This window comes from Carassius carassius, chromosome 18 (assembly GCF_963082965.1).
Source record: "Carassius carassius chromosome 18, fCarCar2.1, whole genome shotgun sequence".
NCBI lineage: Eukaryota > Metazoa > Chordata > Actinopteri > Cypriniformes > Cyprinidae > Carassius > Carassius carassius.
In genome coordinates this window covers 25,348,016-25,362,813 of record NC_081772.1, presented here as the reverse complement: position 1 = coordinate 25,362,813, position 14,798 = coordinate 25,348,016, and the positions used below count along the sequence as shown (strand labels likewise).

Below are 14,798 nucleotides of genomic sequence, written 5' to 3'. Positions count from 1 at the left end.
TACCAGCTCATCGTGGAGATCAACGAAAAATGGGAAAAACTGTCGCTGAGGCCCTCCCCTTGGCCACCCGACATAAATCTTTCGTCTAATTTTGAGTGTTTTGGAGTCTCTTGCTCCTGTGGCCAGTCTAGCTTTAGGCAATCGCTTGCACGAGTTACCACCTTGAGTAGCTCCTCATATGCTCTATCATCGCAGGAGGAGTGCTCTGAGGTGGCACTATCCATTTCCACAGAAGCAAGAGATGAAGTCTCCTCGGGTCATTCAGAAGATGCGCCTGGGCATGCTTGAGAAACAGACGCAAGGACTTCATGATCTGCCGAGAGCACGAGAGAAAGGGGCGGAGTCATCCCACTTGCCTCAGCCAGTTCGACACGCGACCCCAAGGATTTTAACAAGGGAGAATCTGCTGGCTCTTAATTTTTGAAAAACGCGAGCTGTGTGCGAAGCACTTTTATAGATAACAGATCACAGTGCTCACATTCTCCCTCGAGCCCGAGGGCAGCGTGCTCTTCCCCCAAATACTCAAAACAGAATCTGTGAGGATCATCCTCCGAGATGGGCCTCTGACACGGAGGCACGCATCTCTTATTTGATTTTGTCATTCTCTTTTTTTATATTTATATTTTACTGCAATGCAGTGTTTTATTTATTTTTCCTCCTTTTTTTCTTTCTATTTATTTTCTTATTTGCTCATTCTAACACACACACAAACACACACAAAATGCGGTCCTTGAAGACAAAGAAACCTGAGGGTGTTTCTGTTTCACATCTATTTATAACCTTTAGGTGCGTGTAATATGTGACGCCAACTACCAAGGTTATTTAAGTCAATTCTTGGTGTGTTTGACACACGTGCTTCACAACCGGTTGAACAAAGAATGTTCTCATTAGCGCTATTGAGCGCAGCATTGAGAGTAGCTTTTGATAAGGAAAATTTCTAATCATAATGTTATTGTTTATATTTCAGTTTATACTTGTAAAAATACTTTTGTGAAATAGGTAGATACATTATTTTAGTACATTTTAATTCATTTAATTCATTTTTATAGTCATGAAGGAAAGAATATGCAAATGTTGTCATAACTGCACAGTGACATAGCATTAGCAGCATATTCAATCCGTGTAACAGATTTCATTTACAATAAAAACAGCTAATTTATTACAACATAGACAAATTCATAAACTGCCCTATTTAATTTAATAACTTGCAGTATAATAGACCACTTGGAATCTTTAAAATAAACAAATTAATTAATTAATTAAAAAAACAAATTAACCAAATTATATTCATTGGCTAAGGCTCCACTATTTAGTGACGTCACAACCAGAATGTCTGTGCTCCACTGGCTTAAATATCCACACCATTACACCATTTTTTTTTAAAAAACAGTAATGCCCAAAAATTAGAGAAAGTGAAAGACAGAGGGAGAGTGTGAGAGAGAGAGAGAGAGGGAGAGAGCTCATTCAGTCTGTCAGCTCATCTTAAAAACATCCCATGAGGATTGTGCTATATCTTTTACCAGTCTGAACAAAGTAGTGACATTAAACAAGCACTTACTTGTCAAGCCCTCATCATATTTTCATTCCATATAAATCTCCCTCACCTGCCAGTGAAGTTTAAGGTCAGCCAAACAAGTCATGCAAGATATCATGAAAGGCTTAATGAACAAGAGAACACTTTGGGCCTCATTTAGATAGGGTGACCATATGCAACGTTCATACGGGACACTTCCCAGTCAGGATTTTAATAATGCCTAAAACATCCAGAGCAGTTTGACCAATAACATGCAGGTATTGTACATAATCAACCTATCGTGGGGCTGCAAATATGCAGACATGTTTGTTCGCTCGATTTACTTGAAGCGTCGCTGCGCACAAATCAAAAAAAAAAAAGAAAAAAAAAAAGTGCGCCACAATGCTTCAAGTCAAACGAGCGAACAAACATGTGAAAGTGATTCGAAAGCATAAGGAGCCGTCTGCTCTGCTCTTTATAGCTCTCATGAATGTTATACAACGATCAACCTGCACAGTGCAAATAGCAAAAACCTGGATATTTTAGGCAATATTAAAATCCTGGCTGGGATGTGTCCCATATGAACGGCGCATATGGTCACCCTACATTTAGAAAACTCACATACTATCCAATACCATCTTAAATTCTATAGATTTCATTCCACTTTAAAAGTGCTCTTCAAGTTCACGAAGGCAAAACGTACCTAACAATGTTTAGTTATAAAAATGTTGAGAGTAATAATTCTAGTATTATTATATGCATACTGGGCATTTGGAATGAGGAGGCCACACCTGCCCTGCTATGACTATGCTCAAACATTTTAAGAGCAAGGAGAAGAATGATTTTTAAGTAATATTAAGATAAATAATGGTGTTTAATATATATATATATATATATATATATATATATATATATATATATATAACCCGACAGTTAAGACACAAAAGACACAATGTAATACGCCATTGAGTCATTATCTGGCTCGGCTTGGTGTTCATCTTCAGGTCTCTCTTCACAGCAGTTCAGTCAGTGTACTGTTTGAGTAAATGAATTACTCCGGGATATTGGTTTGTTTGAACTCAGAGGGAGTGTCAGCCACATTAAAAAAGTTAACAGCTTAAGTAATTTGAGGATTAATGCGTATTGGAGACGCGAACCATTTAAAACGATTCAGTTCGATTTGGTGAACTGGTTCAAAAAGATCCGGTTACATCGAATGATTCGTTCGCGAACCGGATATGACAAACTGCTTTGTTTTGAACTCTCTCACAACAGACACGGAAGAGAAGACAATGCTGAATAAAGTCGTAGTTTTTGCTTTTTTTGGACCAAAATGTATTTTCGATGCTTCAAAATATTCTAACTGACCCTCTGATGTCACATGGACTACTTTGATGATGTTTTTCTTACCTTTCTGGACATGGACAGTATACCGTACACACAGTTTCAATGGAGGAACTGAGAGCCCTCGGACTAAATCTAAAATATCTTAAACTGTGTTCCGAAGATAAATGGAGGTCTTACTGGTTTGGAACGACATGAGGGTGAGTTATTAATTACATAATTTTCATTTTTGAGTTGAAAAAATTAGGCTGTAACTGTTTTTTTTATTTATTTATTTTTTTTATTTTTTTTCATGCTTTTTACTGTCTTACATCTCACCATACAAAGACATCTGATGGTATTATACACTCACCTAAAGGATTATTAGGAACACCTGTTCAATTTCTCATTAATGCCATTATCTAATCAACCAATCACATGGCAGTTGCTTCAATGCATTTAGGGGTGTGGTCCTGGTCAAGACAATCTCCTGAACTCCAAACTGAATGTCAGAATGGGAAAGAAAGGTGATTTAAGCAATTTTGACCGTGGCATGGTTGTTGGTGCCAGGCGGGCCGGTGATAGTATTTCACAATCTGCTCAGTTACTGGAATTTTCACACACAACCATTTCTAGGGTTTACAAAGAATGGTGTGAAAAGGGAAAAACATCCAGTATGCGGCAGTCCTGCGGGCGAGAATGCCTTGTTGATGCTAGAGGTCAGAGGAAAATGGGCCGACTGATTCAAGCTGATAAAAGAGAAACTTTGACTGAAATAACCACTCATTACAACCGAGGTATGCAGCAAAGCATTTGTGAAGCCACAACATGCACAACCTTGAGGCGGATGGGCTACAACAGCAGAAGACCCCACAGGGTACCACTCATCTCCACTACAAATAGGAAAAGGGGCTACAATTTGCACGAGCTCACCAAAATTGGACAGTTGAAGACTGGAAAAATGTTGCCTGGGCTGATGAGTCTCAATTTCTGTTGAGATATTCAGATGGTAGAGTCAAAATTTTGCCTTAACAGAATGAGAACATGGATCCATTATGCCTTGTTACCACTGTGCAGGCTGCTGGTGGTGGTGTAATGGTGTGGGTGATGTTTTCTTGGCACACTTTAGGCCCCTTAGTGCTAATTGTCCATCGTTTAAATGCCACGGCCTACCTGAGCATTTCTGACCATGTCCATCCCTTTATGACCACCATATACCCATCCTCTGATGGCTAATTCCAGCAGGATAATGGACCATGTCACAAAGCTCGAATAATTTCAAATTGGTTTCTTGAACATGACAATGAGTTCACTGTACTAAAATGGCCCCCACAGTCACCAGATCTCAACCCAATAGAGCATCTTTGGTATGTGGTGGAACTGGAGCTTCGTGCCCTGGATGTGCATCCCACAAATCTCCATCAACTGCAAGATGCTATCCTATCAATATGGGCCAACATTTCTAAAGAATGCTTTCAGCACCTTGTTGAATCAATGCGACATAGATTTAAGGCAGTTCTGAATGTGAAAGGGGGTCAAACACAGTATTAGTATGGTGTTCCTAATAATCCTTTAGGTGAGTGTATATATGAATTACTGTTCCTCTGTTCCTCTGGCTTAGTCAACTTCTATGTGCCTTGCTTAAATGCATAAGCTGAAGGAAAATGTAGACCAAATGTCAACCGCTATCAAAAAAAAAATAGCAAGGTGATTTGCTAAAACTTTGGAAGTTCTCTGACACTTGTAGAGCTTTGGAGCATAGACTGAAATGATTGGAGGTCAAGCTTTAAGTTTTTTGAAGCCCTTGAGTATTAAATCATGTCAAGTAACAAAGATAAAAGTCTTCAAGATTTGAAAACACAGGAGGAAATAAGAACATACTATTTCATTATTAGGAAACTAGTTAAATTACAGTGTAACTAAACTCAGTTTTAATTAAATAATGACAGTTCCAAAAATAATTATCTTATTATAAACCAGATATAACATATTTAAAGTAGAACATAAACTAGTTTTCCAGCTAGCTGTGAGCTGTCTTAAGAGCGGCCATTGTCTAGAAATTACCTGTCTCAGGTTGCGCGTCACTTTGATGTCATGCCAGGCGTTGTCATTGAACTTTCCATTGACAGGCTCAACAATAGCCTCGAAGGCTCCTGAGCCCAGGTTGATGACCAATGAAACAGCACCGTCCTTCAACGCTAGGTTAACATAGTCAGCCGACTTGCCCGTGTGGAGAATGAGACCATTGCGTTGCCAAGTTTTGAAGGACAGAGTGATCTCATCACTGCTACTCTGGATAGGATTCTGAGACAAGTCATAGCAGAAGTATTCTGAACCCCGGAATGTTGCCACATTGTCCTCGCGTGCTGTAAACAATCAAGAAAAAAATTATTGTTGCATCGATTCAATAACTGTACTTCTGTAAAACTGACACATCTGTAAAATCAACATTCATGTTGTTTTTTTTCAGGAGATTGAACAATGAACATTAAAAATCATACAACCCGAATTCCGGAAAAGTTGGGACGTTTTTTAAATTTTATTAAAATGAAAACTAAAAGACTTTCAAATCACATGAGTCAATATTTTATTCACAATAGAACATAGATATCATAGCAAATGTTTAAACTGAGAAAGTTTACAATTTTATGCACAAAATGAGCTAATTTCAATTTTGATTTCTGCTACAGGTCTCAAAATAGTTGGGACGGGGCATGTTTACCATGGTGTAGCATCTCCTTTTCTTTTCAAAACAGTTTGAAGACGTCTGGGCATTGAGGCTATGAGTTGCTGGAGTTTTGCTGTTGGAATTTGGTCCCATTCTTGCCTTATATAGATTTCCAGCTGCTGAAGAGTTTGTGGTCGTCTTTGACGTATTTTTTGTTTAATGATGCGCCAAATGTTCTCTATAGGTGAAAGATCTGGACTGCAGACAGGCCAGGTTAGCACCCGGACTCTTCTACGACGAAGCCATGCTGTTTTTATAGCTGCAGTATGTGGTTTTGCATTGTCCTGCTGAAATAAACAAGGCCTTCCCTGAAATAGACGTTGTTTGGAGGGAAGCATATGTTGCTCTAAAACCTTTATATACCTTTCAGCATTCACAGAGCCTTCCAAAACATGCAAGCTGCCCATACCGTATGCACTTATGCACCCCCATACCATCAGAGATGCTGGCTTTTGAACTGAACGCTGATAACATGCTGGAAGGTCTCCCTCCTCTTTAGCCCGGAGGACACGGCGTCCGTGATTTCCAACAAGAATGTCAAATTTGGACTCGTCTGACCATAAAACACTATTCCACTTTGAAATAGTCCATTTTAAATGAGCCTTGGCCCACAGGACACGACGGTGCTTCTGGACCATGTTCACATATGGCTTCCTTTTTGCATGATAGAGCTTTAGTTGGCATCTGCTGATGGCACGGCGGATTGTGTTTACCGACAGTGGTTTCTAAAAGTATTCCTGGGCCCATTTAGTAATGTCATTGACACAATCATGCCGATGAGTGATGCAGTGTCGTCTGAGAGCCCGAAGACTACGGGCATCCAATAAAGGTCTCCGGCCTTGTCCCTTACGCACAGAGATTTCTCCAGTTTCTCTGAATCTTTTGATGATGTTATGCACTGTAGATGATGAGATTTGCAAAGCCTTTGCAATTTGACGTTGAGGAACATTGTTTTTAAAGTTTTCCACAATTTTTTTACGCAGTCTTTCACAGATTGGAGAGCCTCTGCCCATCTTTACTTCTGAGAGACTCTGCTTCTCTAAGACAAAGCTTTTATAGCTAATCATGTTACAGACCTGATATCAATTAACTTAATTAATCACTAGATGTTCTCCCAGCTGAATCTTTTCAAAACTGCTTGCTTTTTTAGCCATTTGTTGCCCCCTGTGTCAACTTTTTTGAGACCTGTAGCAGGCATTAAATTTTAAATGAGCTAATTAAGTGGATAAAAGTGTAAAATTTCTCAGTTTAAACATTTGCTATGTTATCTATGTTCTATTGTGAATAAAATATTGGCTCATGTGATTTGAAAGTCTTTTAGTTTTCATTTTATTAAAATTTAAAAAACGTCCCAACTTTTCCGGAATTCGGGTTGTAATACACAGTCGACAGATTCATAAAGTTCTGTCACTATTAAAACCAAGATTTCCCTGAAATGCCTTTCTGAGCTAGATGCAGACAAATTGGGATTGTGGGAGCTTTGTTAGAGCACTGAGGGGAAGTAGCAGACCACAAATTCGCAGACCTTTCAATTCCACTGTCTGAATGTGGAATCAGAGAATGCTGCACTGATGTGTATGATGCAACTTCTTAAGAAACAACATTTCTGGAAGTTGAATCCCATTGCCTTTTGGCAGAGAAAGCTTATTTCCATATCCAACATTTAAAGTGTGACATTGCTATTTGCAAATTACCCTGCAGTAAAAGAAGAACAAAGGTAAATGTCTTCATTAATCTGCAAGAGCTTGTTTCTTTCATGCTAACTGTTCTCTTCCCCTAGACTTGGCTTGCTAGAAGATGTATCAGAACTCACTGTCAGCTCCCCTCTGAGAAAATTGCAGGGACAGAAAGGAAGGGGTTGGAGAGAGAACAAGTGAAAACAGGATGGGAAGATAGCAGAGAAGTAAGATGGGGTTTGAGGGATTGACAGAGACAGAGAGAAAGGGCAAAAATGGTTAAAAAATAAAATAAAGATGAAGAAGAGAGGGGAAATAAGCTTTTTGTGAATGATGTTATTTAAGAAATTATACAATGAAGGCCTGGGTAATCAAATCAAGCTCAAGGATCAATTATAAAATGTTATATTTGGAATGGATGTCTCCACAAATTCCTTCTCATTTTGTGTTTTGCTTAAAAATACCCTTTTACCTGTGAAAAAAAAAATCCATTATGTGGAAAACGCAGAGAGAATTAAATCATTAATCCAAAATCTACAATCCATAAAATGACTTTTTAAAAAACAAGGTTATGCAGTTAATGAAATCAAATTGCAATATGGAGTGGTGTCTGTGATTATTTACCACAAAAAAAAATCTTTTTTTATCTTTTGTGTCTCATAGTTAATGACCAGTGCAGTTTCATGATGCTTGTGGTGTTTCCAGTTTCTGCTGTTACATCAAATGACAGAGGGGTCTTGTCCCGCTCCTGGAGGGTCACTGGCCTGCAGAGTTTAGCTCTCACCCCAAGTAAACACATCAAAATCAGACACAATCAATATAACACTATTATTAAAGCTAAAACATTGGCTCCAGCATTCCCACGGTTTGAAAAATACTTTGGCCTTTATGCGATCGGCAACCAGCCGTTTTTTGCCTTATTGCAACTCTCTGTTCTGGACTTGCACAATGTAATTTATGTGATAATATGTGTATTAACGCCCATTAACACAGACCAGAGACGCTGATGACGGACACACATAGAAAAATACTGTAGCAGAAAGATCACTCACTGTTCATGATGCATGAACTATTGGAAGGAAATCCTCAGTTATTGATTTGGGGGGTTTATATTAATGTATTTCTGAGTGAAGCAAATCGTAGCTCCGTGTAGCTGTTTTTATTTTATTTTTTCTCTAGAATCTTTATCTTACTATCACTCTCTGTTTTTTTAAAGTGGTAAAATATAACTTAATTCACACCATATTTCTGATATTATCGATCGATCTTATCAGATTAACTTTGATCGTTCACTTTTATTTTATATCCGTGAGTGCAGTACACCTGCAAAGCGTTAGCTTTGAACCTATCGCTGTTTTTCTTTTCTCCTCTCCTCTCTCTCGCTCCAGTTTTTCACAAGTTCATCAAACAACCGCAGTAAGAATATTTCATCAAGCACGGTGAGTAATGGCTTCTTCTGTTATTGTTATTTGCACCTCTTGCCACATGTACAGTTTATCTATCTCTGTCGCTGATGAGGGATTCACATGTGATAAATGCAGGGAAATAGTTAGGCTGACAGAGAAGATTTCAGAATTAGAGACACGCATCCAAACTTTAATTGAGGACAGTAAGAATGTTAGGGCTCTAGATACGGCTTTGGATGCGTCTAGCTCAGGGATTCCTGTACATTGTTCGGTTCCGGAAACAAAGCCCCTGCAGCAGGGCAACTGGGTGACAGTGAGGCAGCGTAGTCGTGGGTCAAAACACCGCTCTACTCTTCCGATCAAAACATTAAACAGGTTCTCCCCACTCAGTGATGCACCCACTGAGAAACCTGATGAAAGTGCTCTAGTTAGTGGTGATCAGTGTTGGGGAGTAACTAGTTACATGTAACGGCGTTACGTAATTAAATTACTAAATTAATGTAACTGTAATCAGTTACAGTTACTAAGAAAAAATTTGTAGTTAAATTACAGTTACTTTTGAAAATTGTAACGATTACAAAGGGGATTACATTTGAATATTTACACATCCTCATACAGCTTATTTCTTTCCCAAATTGTACTAAAACATATGGCCCATAATCTCCGCGACGCGTAAAACACAGTCTGGTTCGTAGAATCCAGTCATAAAAACGGAATTCAGCCTAACGCGGACGGAATATGCCACATTTTGGAAGAATAAATCAAAAGTAGGTCAGTATACTTGAATCAAAACGCGATATGGGAGTGTCTGTGAATATTAAGCCGCAAAATGACAATCTATGAATACAGCACTTTCTGCGTGTCTGTGGAAACCTGGTGCTGACTGGCCATCGGGAGAACCAGGACAATTCCCGGTGGCCTGGCAGATTTGGCCCGCTGTTTTAATATTGTTATTGTATAATTGCACGCCAAATGTAGGCTACTAAAGCGATTATTTCCGAATCCGCCATTCGATAATTATATCTCTAATAAATCATGGATCGGTTAGTCATGACTGGCAATGGTTGGGCGCGCGCGCTCTCCGCGCCTCCGCCGAACGGTTTGGATCAGACTCCAAGTAATCAATACGAGAGAGAGAGAGAATAGAGTAAACTGTGGAAGCGCACAGCTGGAGCAGAGAAGCGACACTTCTGTTCAGGGTTTCAAGTGCAGGTCAGTTTTATCTGTAAATATGCTATTGTTGTTTTGACTTTGTTTACTTAGTCAAGCAGCAGCAGCACATTGCTCACACTCATTTAAAATACTGTATAAACGACATCCTTATTATCTATTGTAATGTTACAGTAGTAATTTAGCAGACAAATAATCATATTTTATGATAGGTTTAGGGGGAGCTAATGCATACAAAAACACAACCCTTAGGAAAATTAATGTAGCCTATGGTATGGCACTAACCATAGTTTAGTGAAAAAATATATAGAAATGTCCAATTACTTATTTAACACTAACCACAGAGTTTAACCATGGAATTTGTAGTAAAAATAAAAACAAGTGGTAATTAATTTGCCAAAAAACAAAAATGCACTTACAAAACATGAAAAGTCAAATAAAAATCTTCAGTATTAAAGTCATGAGAGGATGGATGGATAATGGAAGTGAAGGTGCAGTTCAGGAGAGAATAAACTCTAAATTATATTGCATGTCCCCAACGTAAGGATTTAAATCTTTTTCATGTCAGGTCCATACACAAAATAGGTGTATGAGTGTGAGATTTCCCAGCCTAATTTTTTGTGAGTCACTTCATGAGCACTTTACTTATTTTGAGAAACTATCATCATACAAAGAGACAGCAGTGTTTCAAAAAGACACCAACATTTCTGGAGCTTAGTACAGAAAATAGGACACATGCTTATTAGATAACAGAGTATGAGTTGATGTATATGCTTGTATTTTTTTATTAACAATTTTTTCCCCAAATCATTGTTAGATTACAGTGTTTCCTGTATGCAAAGATTTGGTTTCAAAAACAGTATCTATAAACTATTTCTTTAGATTTTAAATCTGCATTGAACTTCAGATCAATCTCAAAGTAAAATGCAAAGTCTGATTTTGTGGTGGATGTGTTCAAATGTGATCATCTTAATTCAGGTGATGAAGGATGCTGAAAGTCTGACAGTCTTGGGCACTACTTTAAGGTTAAACCTGCATGGTGTAAATGTTTTAAAATGATTTACAGTTGCAAAAAAACATTCATTAGAAATTTAGAAAAGTAATCAAAAAATACTCAAAAGTAATTAGTTACATTACTTTATTAAAGTAATTAAAAAAGTTACACTACTATTACATTTTAAATAGGGTAACTTCTAATCTGTAACCTATTACATTCCCAAAGTAACCTTCCCAACACTGGTGGTGATTCTATTAAACGGAATGTAAATATAGAGACACCAGCCGCCATAGTCAAATGTTAACCGGGAGCCAGAGTGCCTGACATCTTGGCAAATTTAAAAGTGCTGGCTAATGCTAAACGTAAATACAGTAAGATTGTTATTCATGCTGGCGCTAATGATGTTCGACTTCACCAGTCGGAGATCACTAAAAATAACATTAAAGAGGTGTGTGAACTTGCAAGCACGATGTCAGACACTGTAATATGCTCTGGTTCCCTTCCTGCTTACCGTGGTGATGAGATGCATAGCAGATTGTCATCACTCAATGGCTGGATGTCTAAGTGGTGCCCACAGAATAACATAGGTTTCATAGACAATTGGACGAGCTTTTGGGGCAGACCTGACCTGTTTAAAAGACATGGTCTTCATCCCTTCATCTTCTCTCTAGAAATATGGCAAATAATCTTAGTGTTTATACTTGACTAACTGGGGCCCAGGTCAGGAAGCAGACAGACTGGCTAAAACGACCGTCTGCTAGCTGCCTCCCGTCACAGAGGTCAGTTAATTCTCAGCACATAGAGACTTTTTCACCTAGATATCACACTATAGAGACTGTGTCTGTTCCCCGAACTAGAAAATACAAAAAATGTCCAAACCAAGTTAAGATTAACAATTTAATTGAGGTTCAACAAATAAAAAATAGAAGCAATATGGAAAAACAAATGATACAGCTTGGCTTATTGAATATCAGATCCCTTTCTACGAAAACACTTTTTGTAAATAATATGATCACTGATCATAATATAGATGTACTCTTGTTTGACAGAAACCTGGCTAAAACCTGATGATTACATTATTTTAAATAAGTCCACCCCCCAAGATCACTGTTATAAACATGAGCTGCGTCTAAAAGCCAAAGGTGGAGGTGTTGCTTCAATTTATAACAACGTTTTCAGGATTTCTCAGAGAGCAGGCTTTAAGTATAACTCGTTTGAAGTAATGGTGCTTCATTTAACATTATCCAGAGAAACAAATGTTAATGATAAATCCCCTGTTATGTTTGTACTGGCTACTGTATACAGGCCACCAGGGCACCATACAGACTTTATTAAAGAGTTTGGTGATTTTACATCCGAGTTAGTTCTGGCTGCAGATAAAATTTTAATAGTTGGTGATTTTAATATCCATGTTGATAATGAAAAAGATGCATTGGGATCAGCATTTATAGACATTCTGAACTCTATTGGTGTTAGACAACACATTTCAGGACCTACTCATTATCGAAATCATACTCTAGATTTAATACTGTCACATGGAATTGATGTTGATAGTGTTGAAATTATTCAGCCAAGTGATGATATCTCAGATCATTATTTAGTTCTGTGCAAACTTCATATAGCCAAAATTGTAAATTCTACTTCTTGTTACAAGTATGGAAGAACTATCACTTCTACCACAAAAGACTGCTTTTTAAGGTGCGAGTATGCTCATTATACCATGGTGTCAAACTGTTTTCCTTAACCTTCCTTAAGCGTAAAGGAGCAACTTTATTTAAAGTGCTAGAAAAGAGAGAGTCCATAGTTTTTGTTACATCATCAAGTTGTTCTGAGGTTTTGGATATGCTAAGGAATTTGGATACATCAGGAAGATAACTTAACCTGTTAGCCAATACCCCCCCATTATGGGACTCACAGCTGAGAGTGCTCTAACTTTAAATAAAATTGCTCCTTTACGCTTAAGGAAGGTTAAGGAAAACAGTTTGACACCATGCTATAATGAGCATACTCACACCCTAAAGAGAGCAGCCCGAAAAATGGAGCGCAGCTGCAGGAAAACAAAACTAGAGGTATTTCGTATTGCTTGGTGGGAAAGTAACATATCCTACAGAAAAGCATTAAAAACAGCTAGATCCGATTACTTTTCTTCTCCTTTAGAAGAAAACAAACATAACCCCAGGTATTTATTCAATACAGTGGCTAAATTAACAAAAAATAAAGCCTCAACAAGTGTTGACATTTCCCAACACCACAGCAGTAATGAGTTTATGAACTACTTTACTTCTAAAATCGATACTATTAGAGATAAAATTGCAAGCATTTAGCCGTCAGCTACAGTATCACATCAGACAGTGCACTATAGACCTCTTGAGGAACAGTTCTACTCATTCTCTACCATAGGAGAGGAAGAATTGTATAAACTTGTTAAATCATCTAAACCAACATGTATGTTAGACCCTATACCATCTAAGCTCCTAAAAGAGGTGCTTCCAGAAGTCATAGATCCTCTTCTGACTATTATTAATTCCTCATTGTCATTAGGATATGTCCCCAAAACCTTCAAACTGGCTGTTATTAAGCCTCTCATCAAAAAAACACAACTTGACCCCAAAGAACTAGTTAATTATAGACCAATCTCGAATCTCCCTTTTCTGTCCAAGATACTAGAAAAGGTGGTATCCTCACAATTATATTCCTTCTTAGAGAAAAATGGTATATGTGAGGATTTCCAGTCAGGATTTAGACCGTATCATAGTACTGAGACTGCTCTCCTTAGAGTTACAAATGATCTGCTCCTATCATCTGATCGTGGGTGTATCTCTCTGTTAGTTTTATTGGATCTTAGTGCTGCGTTTGACACAATTGACCACAACATTCTTTTGCATAGATTGGAACACTTTGTTGGCATCAGTGGAAGTGCATTATCATGGTTTAAATCGTACTTATATGACAGCCATCAGTTCGTAGCAGTGAATGAAGATGTATCCTATCGATCACAAGTGCAGTATGGAGTACCTCAAGGCTCAGTACTAGGGCCGCTACTCTTCACGCTTTATATGTTACCCTTGGGAGATATCATCTGGAAACATGGTGTTAGCTTTCACTGTTATGCTGATGATACACAGCACTATATTTCTTCGCAGCCCGGTGAAACGTACCAATTTGAAAAACTAATGGAATGCATAGTCGATATAAAAAACTGGATGACGAGTAATTTCTTACTGCTAAATTCTAATAAAACAGAGGTGTTAATTATAGGACCTAAAAACTCCGCTTGTAATAACCTAGAACACTGTCTAAGACTTGATGGTTGCTCTGTCAATTCTTCGTCATCAGTTAGGAACCTAGGTGTGCTATTTGATCGCAATCTTTCCTTAGAAAGCCACGTTTCTAGCATTTGTAAAACTGCATTTTTCCATCTCAAAAATATATCTAAATTACGGCCTATGCTCTCAATGTCAAATGCAGAAATGTTAATCCATGCATTTATGACCTCAAGGTTATATTATTGTAATGCTTTATTGGGTGGTTGTTCTGCACGCTTAGTAAACAAACTACAGCTAGTCCAAAATGCAGCAGCACAAGTTCTTACTAGAACCAGGAAGTATGACCATATTAGCCCGGTCCTGTCAACCCTGCACTGGCTCCCTATCAAACATCGTATAGATTTTAAAATATTGCTTATTACTTATAAAGCCCTGAATGGTATAGCACCTCAGTATTTGAATGAGCTCCTTTTACATTATAATCCTCTACGTCCGCTACGTTCTCAAAACTCAGGCAATTTGATAATACCTAGAATATCAAAATCAACTGCGGGCGGCAGATCCTTTTCCTATTTTGCACCTAAACTCTGGAATAACCTACCTAACATTGTTCGGGAGGCAGACACACTCTTGCAGTTTAAATCTAGATTAAAGACCCATCTCTTTAACCTGGCATACACATAACATACTAATATGCTTTTAATATCCAAATCTGTTAA

The 14,798-nt window shown here is 38.1% G+C and overlaps 1 protein-coding gene across 12 annotated transcripts in view; it reads right to left on the bottom strand.

Annotated features, from left to right (window-relative positions):
• LOC132092740 (neurexin-3b-like) overlaps positions 1 to 14,798 on the bottom strand; it is a 539,941-nt gene that overhangs the window by 415,766 nt on the left and 109,377 nt on the right. For all 12 annotated transcript variants that reach the window (XR_009422248.1, XR_009422247.1, XR_009422249.1 and 9 more), the window contains exon 5: positions 4,901 to 5,202. Coding sequence is in view for 9 of the 12 variants with exons in the window: in XM_059499108.1 (XP_059355091.1) it covers positions 4,901 to 5,202 (302 nt within the window). In the remaining 3 variants the exon portion in view is untranslated. The remainder of the gene's footprint in view (positions 1 to 4,900; positions 5,203 to 14,798) is intronic.